This window comes from Periplaneta americana, chromosome 1 (genome assembly GCF_040183065.1).
Source record: "Periplaneta americana isolate PAMFEO1 chromosome 1, P.americana_PAMFEO1_priV1, whole genome shotgun sequence".
NCBI classification, from domain to species: domain Eukaryota; kingdom Metazoa; phylum Arthropoda; class Insecta; order Blattodea; family Blattidae; genus Periplaneta; species Periplaneta americana.
Window position 1 is genome coordinate 175,500,766 of NC_091117.1, and position 18,448 is coordinate 175,519,213.

At 34.8% G+C, this 18,448-nt stretch overlaps 1 protein-coding gene across 1 annotated transcript in view; it reads right to left on the reverse strand.

Annotated features, from left to right (window-relative positions):
- Positions 1-18,448, reverse strand: part of LOC138704557 (probable glutamate receptor) — a 148,329-nt gene that overhangs the window by 26,265 nt on the left and 103,616 nt on the right. Inside the window, exon 2 of the mRNA XM_069832590.1 lies at positions 2,114-2,295. Coding sequence (XP_069688691.1) covers positions 2,114-2,288 — 175 coding nt within the window. The 5' untranslated portion in view covers positions 2,289-2,295. The remainder of the gene's footprint in view (positions 1-2,113; positions 2,296-18,448) is intronic.

Genomic DNA, 18,448 nt, shown 5'->3' on the forward strand with positions numbered 1-18,448 from the left:
ATTTCAAAGTGTGTCATGACGTCACTGTTGTTGCGTCACCGATTTGAAGCGAGTTTCAGCTTATATGTTAGAGAAGTTGCCTATTATTTAAGGCGTTCTTCAATCTGAACTTGAGAACGTGTACGGTATAACTTGAACGTCGTAGCAACAGATGGCGGTCTGTACGGTCTGTGTGCTACCATAACCTCTTTCGAACTGTGTTTTGCGCCGGCAAGTCGTATGCAGGGTATTTGTTATCATCGGTTGCGCACGACAACATTCCACAACACAAATCAAATGCTCCGTGTCCATGTTGACCGTCGAAGTTAATGTCAACAAATACGTAAGTAATCGTCTTAACCCTCTCCCCATATCCCGACAGTACGTATTTCCAAACAGTTCACATTCTTGCCACTACTGGGGTTACCGTACGTGTCGGTAAGTAATCTTCAGAATGAACGCCGTACTTGCTAGGCAACTTCTCTCGCATTTAGGTAATACGCCTTTGCGGAAGTGTAGGAAGATTGAATTCTCTAGGCTCATCGCCTAGCCACATGACGGCATACAGCGAGCCAAGACACATTTTGAACTGAACACCCAGTATATGCACAGTACTAGCCGCGACTGTTACTAGTAGAACAGCTGTGTTTACGTTCAAGTGCCTGGCCCTACCTTTTATCTACCTATGACTAGGGACCGCATTTTTATGTAATATCAAACTGTGAAATATGTACATATTTATGTAAGAAAAATAAGCTGAATATGTACCAAAATATGTAAAATCATGAAAATATTTAATATCAATATCTGGCAGGTATAGAATAGGTAAGGCTCTCAAGATGTGATTTCATAGAGTACCCGACTTTTTTACCGCACACTTGACAAATTACTATTTTTCCATCTGTAGTGAAAGCTTCGTCCATCGCAATCCATAATTTTATTTTTGTCGTTAGGATTGAAGATAGAGGGGCCATTTTACTCAGTTAAAAGCAGTAGATAAATTCACTTGCACTTTATACTGTAAGTACTAAAACTAGAGAATTGAGTGAAATGAATGACACAACAGTACTAGAGCACTGTTTCGCTTTACTGGATTACGAGAAAATAAGAGGAGATATGGGACACATGCATTTTAGCTGCTCCCTGCAAGAAACAAAGTACCTACTAAAAGCTCAAACTATAGGCCTAGGCATTTACAAACTGTCTCATTCAGAAGGGTAGGATTATTCCAGCCAAGAACCTTACTTTCTAATACTCAATTTAAAGTAAAGAAATCAAGCAATAATCTGAAAAGCTACTTATTTTATTCTTTCAACATCTCTCCAGTTTGTTCCTTCACTCCAGGTTCTTTTCAAAAGTCGGCTATTTTATTGAGGCTCATGTCAGACTTGACACGGGTTTTCCCTGGAAGGATTAGGAAGAGGATGGGTAAGGTTGCAAATTGCATGGGAACGGCTTGTTAAGACGTGTGCAGAATAATTATAGTTCGAGACAAATCATGTCGTCCTCGTCCCACTCCACCGCATGAAAGCAACGCTACTTTCTGAGTGATTTTTACAATACAAGTTAGTTGTATAAGAAAGGTTGCCTTTTGTTCACTCATATTTACAGTGGGTAGTATGGGATGAGTGCCTCTATTACTTTCTGGAACTAAGGACGTTATGTTTCATCCCGAAATATATCCTTTCTTGGGTAGGTAAAAAGGCTTTTTAAATCTGTGTATTTCAAATTGTAAACTTCTCCAGCGGAAGTTTTTTTCCCCCTTTTAGAGAAGTAAAAATGAATAAAACCTCTAAATATGTAGATTTATGTAATACCAAGACATAATATGTAATGTGGGGGTAAATATGTAAAAATATGTAGTATCAAATTTTAATATATTAATGGTAATTACACGATTCACAAAGATTTATAATTTGTGTACGGTTAGGTTGAAAGGAATATAATATGTAATTACATAAAAATTCGGTCCCTACCTATGATATCTACGTCGAGTCATTGGAATGTAAGGGACATGAAGCAGTCAGGAGACTAGTAACCACTCCCTCCGTATTCGTTCGCGCCTTGGGAGCACGAGTTTGACAGGCATGTCCTAAATCTAATGTTCCTCCGATAGTAATCACTGAGGCCTTACCGGGTGCAGGACGCCCGAACAAGACAACTTGCTCCAGCTTCCTCCAGCGAGCGTACTCTGCTAGGAAGCAGGCAGTGATGGACTCGAGGGGTCCGGTTACACGCTGGTAGCCGGCAGCCGAAGACACGACTGTCAATGTCAACAATGCAAGTGTGACCCAGAAGCCACGTTCCATCTCTCATCTGTAAGGAGGAAAGTTCATAAGTTAAGGAACTTGGGATGAATCGCGCCTGATTTCTCGAAGTTAATACATTACAATTATCAGACGTTAATCCTTATGAAGACAGCAATATTACAAAACCACGTCATACATATCTAAATTCAAAATTGTGCGATAAGTATGATTTTTGTACTAATATTGTTAGTTGTCACACAGGCGGTCCAGGTTCGTGTCCCAGTGAGGCCTGAGATTTTTCATTGAAAGATCCATATTATCAAAGTAGAATTTCAGGTTTATTCCAGTGGCGAAGCTCTTAAGATGCTTTTAAGACTTACCTACCCAAAAAAAAATTGTTTTATCCAGTAACAGTAGGTATATAAGTTCATAATAACGATGTATCGAAACACTAGATTTCATTCCGATCCTTCCATCAGGGGCGGTTATTCAGGTGAAATAGGTGAAGTGTTACTTCACGTATTTACATGTAAAACACAATTTTATCTCATATTAATAATTAATTCCAGTTATTACCGATATCGTATTTCTAAAATAAGAAAAAGTTTTCTTTTCTGTCGTTATAAACAGTGTTTAGTTGTATAAATAGTACCTGTAACCGTCCGCTGAATAGAATAATGTCAACTGTTACGAGCGCCGAGCGATGTCTATTGGAACTTACAATACTGTGCAGGTGAAATTATTTGGGCTCCCATTCTCATACACTACTTGGTTTCCATGGTAACGTGACGTCACGCACTAAAGAAAGATTGTATAAGTGAAGTGCGTTTCTCAGTCTTTCAGTTACGGAGAACTGTCAGACTTCTTGTAGGTGGAGTAACCAGTTTGCAGATCTAACGGTACTAATAATAGAGAAGGGTTGCAGGTCGTCTCCAAGGCCTGGGGCTATTGTTTAAGGGCTGAGAAATTTTACAGTATGTACTACCCGACTCGAGAATAGTATCCTCATTTCTTGTTTCCAAGCATCCACCCCTGCAGTGGCAAATTAGCTGGCTCAATGTTATTTTATCAGGAATACACCCCACATACATTCGCAAAGTTTAAAAGTTGTTTTCCTCCGCGTGTATTATTTTTTCTCATGAGCTCGTGATCTTGTCAGTTTTGTTCCAACTCTTGTATTTGAAAGTTTAACACGCGCATAAATATACGCATGTAGTTTAATATTGTGTACGTATATATTAACTTATTATTTAATATATTTAGAATATATTAGTGATAAGTGTACATAGTGTATTAATCCTACATCATAATGCTATTATACTGTACAAATACTTAGGTACCAGTACATAGAAAATGTTGATTAATGAGTGTGAAATATATATCCCGAAAATGACACGGTTTGTAATTTATTAGAAATGTCGTTTTGTAGACTTAAATATGAAGATAGAAAAGATGGTTTAAATTCTGGACGACCTACAGTTCCATTTGTTATTTGTTCTAAAAAGTGCTAAGAAAGTACAGAAGTTGTATAAAATAACTTTAAAAAATTCTTCCGATGAAAGAAGCTTTTCTGTGTGAAGAGATTGAAAATTTCACTCGGAATGCTACATCACAGGAGAGACTTTCATCATTAGCCCCATAGCTTTGCGTAGAGATATACTGTCCACCCTTAGTTAAACTCAGACATTTTATGAAGACATCATCGATAGGCTTGCTGCTTTAAAAGATAGGAGGATTGACTTGGTATGCAAGAAATTGGGTGAGTCCTTAAATAAATTAATTTTCCTATTTGCATGTGTTCTAGAACTATTAAAACTGTACGTAGTTTAAGAATAGTAGGCCCACTCATTATATTGGTAAAACTGTTCATGCATTTGTGTATGTAAACAGCACTTCACCTATTCTTTTTACGGCGAGCCGCTACTGCCTTCCATATATATTAAATTCACTGTCGACAGTCATTCCAGGATGAAGAGTTTAGTGCGAGGCTTCTAGCAGAAGCCTCTAGAGGCATGGCTACGGCCTAGACTCGCAAGCTTGAGGGGGGGACCGGGAAAGGAGGCTATCCTTCCGTCACAATAACACGTCGCGCTGGCCTCGTGTAACATGTCGCTAGCACAACGAACCAACCAGCCTTTATAACTGACTTGAGAAAATGAATATCGCTACCAAATGTAGGTACCTCTTCAAATTCATTACGATGCAGGATGGGTACTAGAGTTGATCGAGACAGCAAGAGTAACAGCGCTCGCAAAGCCGAAAATGAGCACGGGAGTATTGCATACGTCGTTGACTGCTTGTGAGTGAATCATGCGACGTTCAAGACATCGGTAGTTATCAACTCTCGAACATCAAGCAGCCTTGAAACGTCACAGTTGTTTATACCAGACTGAACTTTTATCTGTTTTGGCAACTGTTATATATGTATAAACAATCAAATAGCCCATTAGAAACATCATCTCTACCTTTCAGTGTATAATCCGTTCCCCAATCTTTATTTAATTACTACGCCCTTATTACAAGACTAGGATTTTTTTCCGCATGTTTGAGATCAAGTGTACAATCTCAAGTAAAAAAATATTAACGCTTTATCTGCCGTTATGTTTTATGTTTCTTAGATATGCAAATTTATTTGAGAACTTTTTTTTTTCTATTTATATAACCATAGGTAATATCTGCTCACAGAACCAGAACATTTTGATAACTACGATACTATTTTGTTTTGTCTTTTTGTCTCAATTAAACATCTCTAATATTATTTATTTCAATTTTATTATGTGTGTTATTCAAAGTTACGAAATCTTTCCACGCCGACCAAATGCTATTTCGAGAATGATGAGCAATACTCGAAGCGCACGAGAGTTACGAGACGAGACTCGAAAGACAAGTGCAAAGAATACAGCGAGCGAGAGTGGCATTTAGTTTTGTTCATCTCTACTATATATCCTGTGGTATTTTCTAAACTCCGAACGTTCTACTGTATATTCTGCGTTACTCCTCTATTTTCTCTGAAATTAACTATTTTCCATACCGTACCCCAAACTGGGGTAAACTTGACATAAAACAAAAAAGAAGTGATGGTTAGCCTATACCGTGACAGACGCACTGAATATATCGTTGGTTTCTTGGTAAAAGTGACCAAGTCCAAAATGTAAAATTGTTGGGAAAAAGCATTTAAACGTTTAATGATCCATCCAAAAATCACTGCACTTCTTTAGTTGTTAACAATTGGTTATTTTGAAGGTAAACGTACTATATTATTAGTTTTCAATATAAAATCATAAGTTTTAAATTTTCGTAATGCTTGGAAGCCTTCAATGCGACTGGTCATTTTTACTAAGAATGTTTAAAGTTCATTATTTTTTCTTAATTTCTTATGCTTTATTATTTTAAACCACAAATAAAGCCGATATTCATGATGTTATTTATTCTTTCTTGTGGCCAAGTTTATTCCACTTCGCAGTATAGGTCATTTCCAGTTTCAACACACACGCCTAGTTTTAACTTCATATCCTACTTATACGATAAGTAATTTACGTGTCCTTGTTGTTATTTGACATAGGCCTATATGTGAACAAACAAACACATACGATTTTATTGACTATTTCGTTTATATGACGTCATTCCATTTTCGACCAATGAAGTGTAATGAAATTTTGAATTCCAACCAATCACAGTCACACTTTGCGATAATTTTTGCAGCTAGATTTATCGCTATCAATTTATCGCATGGTCGTTCTTTTGTTTAGTCGTTGTCGCCAACTGTTTCCCCGTAAATTGATGATCATGAATACATTAAGATGCAACTATACGGTTAAACATTTCTTTCAACTTTAAAGCAATGAATGCAAGATTGATATTAATATTAATTAATATATTTACGCAGTGAAGACGACGTTCAAAACGGCGCTCCATGTAGACATAAAATCTTCATGCATCTTAATTTAACGTATGTTTTAAACTTGATTCTTTCAATATTGTTCCCAGATTGCATGCATACGCGATTGGAATATTGAACTGTGTAGATGCAGCGTTAGTTCCGTTACACACTACAGCGAGAATGCGTTTGTCGAGCTATAAAAAATGCTTTCCTGTAGCACGTAGTTAACGGTCGAAATAAGGCACAGCTGACACTGCTCGTGCTCACACAGGTAATCTAACCTATAACTGTAGCCTATAAAATAAATCTTCATCTTCCAATTCCATGTCCATTGTAGGCTATCTGAAAAAAAATTACATTCCTTCATTCAGATTAGATAACTGCGTTTTCAACAATTCTTCATTTAATTAATGTATTAATCAGGTTACTGTAATTATATTATAAAATTTTAAATTAAATCATGATTTCAGCAGATAATGAAAATGTATTTATATTATAATAATAAGAGAAAAGTGCAGTACATGTAATTAACATTGTTAAACCTGTATTTCGCTTTTCGCAATTGGCATTACTGAATAATAACATCGAATTTCTTTATCGCAGTAATCGATATTCATTTATTTCAACTTCACACTGTCTGAATAGGTTAAGTATTCGTAAATATACAATTATTAATATTTTGTGATCGAATTTTAGGGATATATTATTTACATTTTTATTTTATTCACGAAATAGTCCTAATAAATGTCACTCGAGGTCTGAGATTTATCGGCAGATCTCAGACCTCTCGTGACATTACTACAGATAAATAAATATTTAATTTAACAAAAGAATTACTTTTATTTACAACTAGCTGAAAGCACCCGGCGTTGCCCGAGTTGTTCTTTTTGCTTCTTTTTTTAATTAAACTGGTTGTTAGACTTTTCGGTCGTACCAAAGAATCAGTATATAGTCTAGATATATCATTTAATTTATATTGGAAGATTTTTTTTACCCCTTGACTGCTGCATGCCTATTTTTTTTAATATGACTTGAGAAACTATATCTCACAAATTCATTTCATAAACAGAATACAGATACAATATAAACTCGCAATAAATCATTTTTTAACATAGAGACTAATATACCAGTTTTTCAGAAATTAAGAGATTATTTCCACAACGCATAACATACTACATTGGCAACGTGATTATACAGTTAGAATTTCGCAGTAACACATTTTCGGACACGAACAACAATATTTTGAGAGACGTATGATATTATTTTTATTTGTACTATCTGACCTGACAGTGTTATTTTCAGTCGGTTTACGTATATTCACATACTACATTAGCAATATGACAAAAGTATCATTGAATTTCTTTTTGATGTGTGTAAAATCTTTTTTTTTTTTTTTCCTACTTCTTTGTATAAAATGTAGTTGAGAATGTGAAAAACACGGAGTTTTTAAGTTAATGTATGCAACTTTGAACAACTGTCTTTGAGCTTAATTTTAATATGACCATTACAAATGTTAGTCGCACTGAAATTGCTGTTACTTAAAGTCGAAACGCATGTTAGTGGGCATCATAAGAATGCGTGGATAAAAACATCATCTTCGTTTTGTCAGTTAATATTGTCACTTCTATTACTACGTTCTGAATGAGTTTTTCACACCAATTCTTGTTTCATTGTATAATTTTGGTGAGTCGGTATTTCACAATAGTACTACTGGTGATTCAATATTAAGTATTAAATTATATGGTAGCAATCCTTGTGATTTGAAAGAATTCAAGAATTCAGTTGGATAAAACACAGTCTTCTCACTATGTACAACTGCATTGAGAAATTCATAATACGTTCCTGGGCTGAGTAAAGATATCTATTGCACGAATTATTTAGTTTTAGCCTTCATAATGTGTATCAACAATGTTATTTAATTTCATGTTATAATTTCCATGGCCTCATGAAAGCCGATGTTGAATATAACAGACAATAATAAAGAACAATTGACTGTAGAAAATTGCATTTTAATATTACACATGAATGTTTGATCGTATATAATTTTATTAATTTAACGTCCATTTGCAGAATTTTAATGTAGCCTATGTTGTTCTCCTGGTTATGAAGGTTAAATGTGCAAACTTTGGCAAACATCGGTCAAAGCGTGTAGATTTGTATAGAATACATACATACATACATACATACATACATACATACATACATACATACATACATACATACATACATACATACATACATACATACATACATACATACATACATACATACATACATACATACATACATACATATATAGCCACATTGACTTTTATATATAAGATAAGTACCTAATACCCACTATTGTACCAAAGGATAACGGCTTCGTTTCATTTGAGCAAAGGCATTAAGTAGTTCGTCTTTTGTTTCTTAAGTGTTTATAAATTGAAGTGACATATTAACAGGAGAGTTCTCACACTTTTCTCTTTATCAGTACCGGCACTACTCAGTTATTAATTTTTTTAATCTTAAGTTCGTGCCCCCACCCCAAAAATGACGCTTCTGACACTAACTAAAAATAACAAAGTCAAACTTGCCAACCTTAACATAACTTAACCTCCAGCTTCCATTTTCTCAGTGAGGCCGGTAATGAAATACGATCACCTCACAGACAAGTACTGCCATCAAAATTGCTAATACTGATGCTCGACATCTGAATTTGTCATCATCTCATGAATGTTTCTTGTTAGTCAATCAGTATAATCATGCAGGTCAGTACTATCGTCAGAGTTCAAAATATTGTCAGTGTCACTGTTCGTGTGAGGCTAAGTTACTTTATAAGAACCCCGTGCTATGGTTACATTACATTCTTACCGTCTTCATTAATAATTCGGAGATCGTATACAGTAGTCATATGATATGATATGATATGATATGATATGATATGATATGATATGATATGATATGATATGATATGATATGATATGATATGATATGATATGACATATGAAATGATATGATATGATATGATATGATATGATATGATATGATATGATATGATATGATATGATATGATATGATATATGATATGATATGATATGATATGATATGATATTATATTATATATGAAGGGTACACGGGAAAAACGATCAAGGTCCATCAAAAATCGAAATTGAGTTAATAATGCCATATTATAGTGGAAAGGAAGTACTATCATGTGGTCCAGCTAGTAATAAGAAATAATCGTTCTTGACATTCCACTACGTCAATTTATATTAAATACACACATAAGAAAGTATTAAGTGCTTAAACTTTAAAATTCGTTTTTCTCGAAACTTTATAAAATGGACCTTGATCGTTATTCCCGTGTACCCTTCATATGATATGATATGATATATGATAATGATATGATATATGAAATGATATGATATGATATGATCAGGGAACGGATTTATATGGACTAAAAATATATGAAATATGTAAATATATATGTAGTTATTTTTACCAAAATATGGAATTAAATATGGATTTTTACCAAAATATGGAATTAAATATGGACTTAAAATTATAAAAAAATGACTATGTACGTTAAATATTGGTACATTTTAATCAAACTAAACAAAAAATATAATGGACGTACCTTATCTTCCAATGTAGTTTCAACAAAACACAATTTTTATTGTCTGTTACCATAACAATAGGTTACAAACATTTCTTTCAAGTGCTGAAAAGTGAATCTTCTTCTATTGTCTCTGAGGATAGATTTATACTGACTAAAAGAGCGTTCGACGTCACAAGAAGTAACTGGTACATAATTCAATTTCACAATGTCTGCTGGGGATAAGTCCAAGTTAATCTTCACTGTTGATTCACCACTCATCACAGCAACAACCTTTTGTAGTTCTTCATATCCAGGGTTTTTTGAAAGTACAGTGTCCACCTTAGCTCTTACTGCATCTGCAACTTTACCTCTACCACGATTCAGTTGTTCCACAGTACTATTTATAATTTCAAAACTTTCAGATAGTGAAAGGTGCCTATTTTGGAGACTTTTGAGCGTTTTTATGATGCATGAAAATGTATGCTGAATGTGAGCTAAGTCATTCTTCACACTTATGTCACAGGTAACTGTTTTCGCAGTATCAATTGAGACTGCATCTTCAGAGTCCAATGTAAGGAGAACATTGTTAATAGAGTCTATACGTTCGGCATAATATTCAACTGCTTCTAGCCATGTACCCCATCTAGTTAAAATTGGCTTTGGTGGCAATGGAATTTCAGGGTACATTTCTTTCAACACGTTAACTCTACTGGGAGCTTTGAGAAATACTTTTTTCACTGATGAAATCAACAAATCTACTTTAGGGAAATTGTCTCTGACCACTTCTGCCACACGATGAAATGCATGCGCCACACAAGTAAAATGAGTCAATTTAGGATATACAACAGATAATGCTTGTCCAGCTTTGACCATATAAGGGGCAGCATCGCTAATAAAGAATAACACATTATCGTACATAATACCCTTTGGCCACAGGATACCCATAGCTTCGTTGAACAGTTTAACTATAGTTTTGTTATTGCACTTTTCTAGAACATCACAATGTAAAAGAATTCGTTCAGAATATTGTTCACTTAACAAACCGATAACTACATTACCAACAAGTCTACCTTCTTTGTCGGGAGTCTCATCAATGGAAACCCAAATTGAACTATCTTTAATTTCATCTCTTATCTTCTGTATTGTCTCATCGTAGATGGATGGAGCATACGTCTTCCTAAGTGTTGACTCATCCGGGATTGTATGTTGAGTATATTTTTCAAGGAATTCCCTGAAGACCTTATTCTTTAGTTTGTAGAGAGGAATATCAGCAGAGATGAGAGAACGGCACAGGTCGATGTTAAACTCAGATCTTACATTCGATGTTGTTGGTTGTGTTAAAAACAATTGTCTCTGCTTGGAATTTAGTTGTTTGTTGGCCTGATGTTTACTAGTTGTAATGTGTTGTTGCACCAGGAACTTTTGTGTAGATGATACTGCACACTGACACAAATTACAAAATAATATTTTATTGTCAGTTGATAAACCATCTTCTTTAAATTCTGAAATGTAACTTGTTAGTTTTGATTTTAAATTGACTGAATGACGTACTTTTGGCATATTTACCGTCTTTATAGTATGATTTACAAAACTGAACCTATGTGTACTCTGACTGGCATTTAACTGTTGAGCTGCACAACTGAAGTCTGTTAAAAATTTTAAATTAAATTAATACAGTTTTGTAACTTACTTTCCCATTGTTGATAGGACTGCTAATTTTCAAATAACTCTGATGTTAAAGGGATTACTGAACATGTGTTTAAATCTCTATTGTTGAAATGTATTTTTAAAAGTTAATGGAATTTTGTTTTGTTTTATTGTTAAACCTAATATAATATGGACTGTTTTATATGAAATATGGAAAATATATGGAAATTAACGAAAATATGTACTAAACTCTAAAATATGGAAAAATATGGAAAATAAAAGTAGGATTTTTCAACCCTACACATTGTGAAACATAAAGATAATGCAAAATATAAATTATATTAGCTTTATAAGTAAATATGTATTTACATATAAATCCTTTCCCTGGATATGATATATGATATATGATATAATATGATATGATATGATATGATATGATATGATATGATATGATATGATATGATATGATATGATATGATATGATATGATATGATATGATATGATATGATATGATATGATATGATATATGATATATGATATAGGCTATGATATGATATATGATATGATACGATACAAGATATGATACGATACATGATATGATATGATATGATATGATATGATATGATATGATATGATATGATATGATATGATATGATATGATATGATATGATATGATATGATATGATAGTATACTGTAGTCATATTCTCTTTTAGCGAAATATTTACGAAATTGAAGTTGCATATGAATACCAAGGCCTGGACATGTCTGGAAACTAACATTTACCCGAGACATAACTTGTATTATCGAAAATATTGTGTATATTGAACAAATGAATTGAATATCCTACTATATTCAGTGATGTTTTAAGTACTGGTACTTCACTTCTTTTGGCGACTACAGTCCTATAATTAGCCTGTATATACGATTTCAAACAAACTTTAAACTTGGAATTGTCGTTTTGTCATTTTACTGTAATATGTGATAAAAGAGAAACATTAATAAAATATGACAAGGCACAACTGATAACTCACCAAAACCAGGACGAATTCGTCCTGCCAAAACCGACTTGAAGAAAATGTAACGGTACAAAAACTGCAGAGTGAGTTTCAAAGGCTACCAGTCGTATGCCTGCCTTCGCAAGATTGAACTCTCCAGCACGAGTCTGTTTCCGTAAGACAAGTGAAGACGAGGGGGTGGACCACTGTCGATGCAGGAGGCATGCGCCAACGTCCCAATCATATCCAACCCCATGTTCACTGCTTAGCATATATTATGACTAGGCTTAGAGACTTTAGACCCGATAGATGAAAACAGTGCGATTTCAAGTTGGAAAGCAGGACGGTAGTGGGTGGGGGCAGTGATGGTAGCAACCTACCTGTCGTCCCATGTGCTTATTAACTCAGTCATACTCGTAAGGCAGGGAGAGGAGGTACTGTTCTGATAATAAAAACAGTCCCGTACACCTAGTTCACTCTATCAGAAGAGAGGACAGGAGATAGCTAGTAGTCTAGTTTTGATCTTTGCATCTATGTGATTAGTCTAAGAATATATGCGATATTCTGTGACATAAAAGACATGCTAGCAGGGAAGAAGTCCACGGACACTGCTGGGTTAGCGAAAATAGATTTCAATGACTTAGTGTTTTTTCGTTTTGCATCCATTACATCATCCACACCTGTGGAGTAACGGTTAGCGCGTCTGGCCGCGAAATCAGGTGGGCCGAGTTCGATTGCCGGTCGGGGCAAGTTACCTGGTTGAGGTTTTTTCCTGGGTTTTCCCCTCAACCCAATGTGAACAAATCCTGGGTAACTTTCGGTGCTGGACCGCAGACTCATTTCACTGGCATTATCATCTTCATCTCATTCAGACGCTAAATAACCTAAGATGTTGATAAAGCGTCGTAAAATAACCTACTAAAATAAAATAAATCCATTACATCATGTGATGTAGAGCGGAGCGTCTCCCAATATGAACTTTGTCTTGCCGACTACCGAAGAAAATTTAGTTTTGAGACCTTCAGAATGTGTGTTGTAGTAGGCTACATTGTAACAATACCATGTATTGTACTTCATAAGTTGTGTATATTGTGTAGGATTGTTATGTATGTTGAGTAAGTATTGCACTTGTGCTTATGACAGAAGCCGAAAGGAAATGCATATTAATTTATTTTGAAAATTTCGCATTACAGGTTTTTTCATTTTAATGTATGTAAACATTAATTTTTTGGTTATATAGAATTTTATCCTCTAACAATCGTTTTACTTTAATGTTTGATAAATTAGTTGCTTTTTTTTGGAACGTCACTGTACAGCACCATCAGACTGGACTGAACTGGGTTTCATGTACACATGGCTCTTCTTCTGCCGACTCCCATCCCCCTCTAACACAGTGAAAAAGCTACCTATAGTATGGACTTAGTCAACTTATTCTATCGGGTCCAAAATCTCGATGTCTGATTATGACTTAAATAATGGCATCTAGCCTTCAAGTCCGAGATCAACTCTTAGTCTGTCTATTTTTCTACGCTCTAGGGAGTTGTAACTTAAAAGTTATTTTGGTAATCTACTATCATTCATAGTTTATATACGTTGAAAGAAGTTTTATTTGTTGCTTATACCCCTACTTGAACTTGAAACATAATTTGAGTTAATATGTTGTCATTTTCTGGTGGTCTAAGAATTGACAAATTTGCGCCCATGTATAATTTCAGCAGTTTATATTTATTTTTGTGACAAAGATTTAAGTCGTCAGGAGTCTACTTAACAGGAAAGCAGCGCACTTCCAACGTTACAGAGAAGTCACGATCGAGGGTTCGAATCCCGGATGAGGCACGACTGCTTCTAAACGTTGTAAATGTGATCTTCCGTGTTGTCTTAGAATTTAGATGAAGATCCGGCATCGTGCTAATTCCACGCCAAGATAATTAATATTCACGTGTTTCCCTCTATTGCCTAAGTCAAGTGAAATAAGGCAAATATTAAACACCGTAAGATAGAAGACAGACAAAAATATTGAATAGTTTACGACACTAAAGTAAAGTAGGAATTTCAAGACATTTACGATAATGTTCACTTTCTGTAATGTTTTCTCCGCCTACATTATTAGATTATACAGGGACATCATTTTATTTTTACTAACATGTTTAATATTAACCTGGCTATACCTTTAGAGAACCGGAAACACCACTCGCTACCTCCTTCCACGACTGGAGTTCGATGATACCGGCATAAAACACAAACAAATCACTTTACTAGGTATAGGAGGGAAGAAAAGTACTTCATCCATTTACGTAAACTAGGAAATATCGCGATTTTGAGTTCGATAATTTTCATTAGGTTTTTGTTTAATCAAAATGCAGTACTGTATTAAGAATAAGTGTTTTTACTCACGAACTGAGCTATTCATGCGAACGTATTCATTATGCAGTGTATATTATACTGTCTACAGCACATTAGCGTACAATATAGAGAATGAAGTTCAATTGAAAAATAATCATAATATGGATATTTAAACACATTTTTGAAAATAGTGGCCGTTCATTTCTATAAAAGCTTCAGTTCTTTTGTGCATATTATCGCACTATAGACTATTGCATCTAATTCCAATTGCCAGTTTCGTCCTTCGTACTAGTAACTCATGTTGAAATAATTCTGTACCTACTCTATAAAAGAATACCTTATGTACTGTAAATTCAATCTTCACTTCTGTCCGACCCGCACAGATAAAATTACTCAGACATGCTATCTACTGTCCGTCCAAGTGGTTATGCCGCAGGATCGTAGAAAGGGGAGAAATCACGTGACAGTTAATTACTTAACGAGGCCCTTTTATTCAAGTTATTTTAAACAGTTGTATAATATTACGTAAACGTCCAATTCCTAACAGAAATTAATGTTTTCAGAAAAGAGCTAAGACAGCCCAGCCACTAGCCTTTACAGAGGGGCGTGCAGAAGCAGGTGGGGGAAATCGGGATGCGACGTAGGCAAACGGACAGTACCTGTGCGAAAATATGATTCAATATTGAAAGTTCTTTCGTCACTGGAAAACGCGAACATATTTCTGGAACGTACTATATTCAATAACTCAGTGCTGTTTACTATATGCGGCCTTGATTTTGTCTGGAGAACAGTTGAAACTTCATTAGTAGAAAGGGTGGGAGTGAAGTACATTCAAAAACTCAGATACAATAAAAATTGAAGAAAAATAAAATGATGTCCCTGTACCAAAGGGAAATCTTATTAATACATTTCAGTCAACTAGAATCAAACTGCATTTTATTAAAAAAATCTGATTTGTGAGAAAAAAACGAAAAACTAATGCAGTTAAGGCTGGTTCACAATAAACCTGGAACGGACACGACAACGAGAACGAGAACGGAAATAATGTTAAAATAAATGTATTTAAGCGTGAGCACTCACAATAGTTAATTGTGAATGCTAGAATTAAAATACATTTATTTTAACAATATTTCCGTTCTCATTCTCGTTGTCGTTTCCGTTCCAGGTTTATTGTGAAAAAGCCTTTAGACTCCAAACGGTGATTTTACTACTGAAGTTAAAGCAGATAAATTCCATTTGACTCAAAACGAGCAGTTTATCACATTCCCTGCAAAATTCTACACTGAAATGTAGGCCTAACTTAATCTCATATTTCATAATTTTGAGGAAGTGCAGTTTGATTCTAGGCGACTCATTTATTAAAATAGTACACAATGGCGATTTTGGAGTAGAACTACGTTTTCTCCTCGCTATATATTGAAGGGGGTTTGAGAATTGAATTTCACATAAAAATACAGACGCCTCCTTTGTTCCCCTTGTATTTCTCTTGTTCTCCTACGTTTCCCTTGTTCTCCCATTGTTTTTCCCCTTGCTCCTTGTATTCACCTTATTCTCCTTCTATTCCCCTTGCTCTCCTTGTCTTCCCCTTATTCTTGTTTTCCTTGCATTCCCCTTGTTTTCCTTCTATTTCCCTTGTTCATCTTATGTAAAATTAGGGTATTTTAAAACTGAGACAAGAAAGAAACGCACTGCATCTACATTTATTTATTTTTCGGCGATGTAATGTAGGTCTAACTTTGATTATGAAAAAATATAGCTATTGGGACTTCTAATATTCCATTTCCATTTCCTTGTTTCCTTGCGCGAGAGTAGTCATGGTCAGCGGTGGAAAGGGATAGGCAGAGACCACGGATTTCCGCTTACTTACTTACTGGCTTTTAAGGAACCCGAAGGTTCATTGCCGCCCTCACATAAGCCCGCCATCGGTCCCTATCCTGAGCAAGATTAATCCAGTCTCTATCATCATATCCCACCTCCCTTAAATCCATTTTAATATTATCTTCCCATCTATGTCTCGGCCTCCCTAGAGGTCTTTTTCCCTCCGGCCTCCCAACTAACACTCTATATGCATTTCTGGATTCGCCCATACGTACTACATGCCCTACCCATCTCAAACGTCTGGATTTAATGTTCCTAATTATGTCAAGTGAAGAATACAATGCGTGCAGTTCTGCGTTGTGTAACTTTCTCCATTCTAACTTCATCCCTCTTAGCCCCAGATATTTTCCTGAGACCTTATTCTCAAACACCCTTAACCTATGTTCCTCTCTCAAAGTGAGAGTCCAAGTTTCACAACCATAAAGAACAACCGGTAATAATTATAACTGTTTTATAAATTCTAACTTTCAGATTTTTTGACAGCAGACTGGATGATAAAAGCTTCTCAACTGAATAATAACAGGCATTTCCCATATTTATTCTGTGTTTAATTTCCTCCCGAGTATCATTTATATTTGTTACTGTTGCTCCAAGATATTTGAACTTCTCCACCTCTTCGAAAGATAAATTTCCAATTTTTATATTGCAATTTCGCACAATATTCCCGTCACGAGACATAATCATATACTTTGTCTTTTCAGAATTTACTTCCAAACCTATTTCTTTACTTGCTTCCAGTAAAATCCTCGTGTTTTCCCTAATCGTTTGTGGATTTTCTCCTAACATATTCACGTCATCCGCATAGACAAGCAGCTGATGTAACCCGTTCAATTCCAAACCCAGAGACCACGGATTTCCGCTAGGCAAATTAATTAACCCTTTTTGTCTGGACTTACAGACTGAAATAGAAGAATTATTTAAGCACATCAGTAAGCTAGTGATTCAGAAAATTGAAAAATACGAGCTACATGATTCATATTCATTGTTTGTAAATTTAAATTACTTATTCATCCCAGCTAATATTGTACAAATAAATGTTAATAATGTTAATGACTCACAGAAAGGGTTAAAACAATGAGTTACTTCAAGGATATGAAAGTTATCTAGTGATTGCAGTGTAGCATTTCTTATTTTGAAGGAAACAGTTTTAAACAATCTTCCAACACTTTCGACGTGACTGAGGCATTATGAGCACTCATGTTAAATTACCCTGAATTTACACCTGCTGTGTTGAAATGTGTCTGTGTTCCTTGTGCATCTGTTGAATAACTGATGTATGAAACCTTTATTTATCATTATTTTGACGTCTAATGCGTAATCTACGGTTACAGTATTTTTTAAACAATAATCTCATTATTACACGATTAGAAGAAAGTACGAGTATATAAAGATTAGAAAAAATAAAGTACTCTAGTATAAAAAAATATTAATTGACTTACTGAAATTCTATTTCACTAATGTTAGCTTCACCAAGACGTTAGAACGGAGCCGTTATTTTCAGTTGACTGTCTATGCGGTAAACAAATGACAATCGCAAAGCATGTTTTATAGTACCGTAAAAAATTTGCAGATTGAAATGTTTGCAAAGAAACAAATGGTTGCAAGGTGATAAAAACAGGAGAAAGTATATAAAGATTAGAAGAAATAAAGTACTCTAATACAATAAAATAGATATTAATTGACTTACTAAAATTCTATTTCACTAATGTTACCTTCACCAAAACGTTTGAACGGAGTCGCCATTTTCAGTCGACTATCTATGCGGGAAACAAATTATGATCACAAATCATGTTTTATAGTATCGTAAATAATTTGCAGCTTGAAATGTTGGCAAACAAAGAAAGAAATGCCAGGATACTGATAAAAACAAACAAATGCTAGGGAAGCGATAAAATT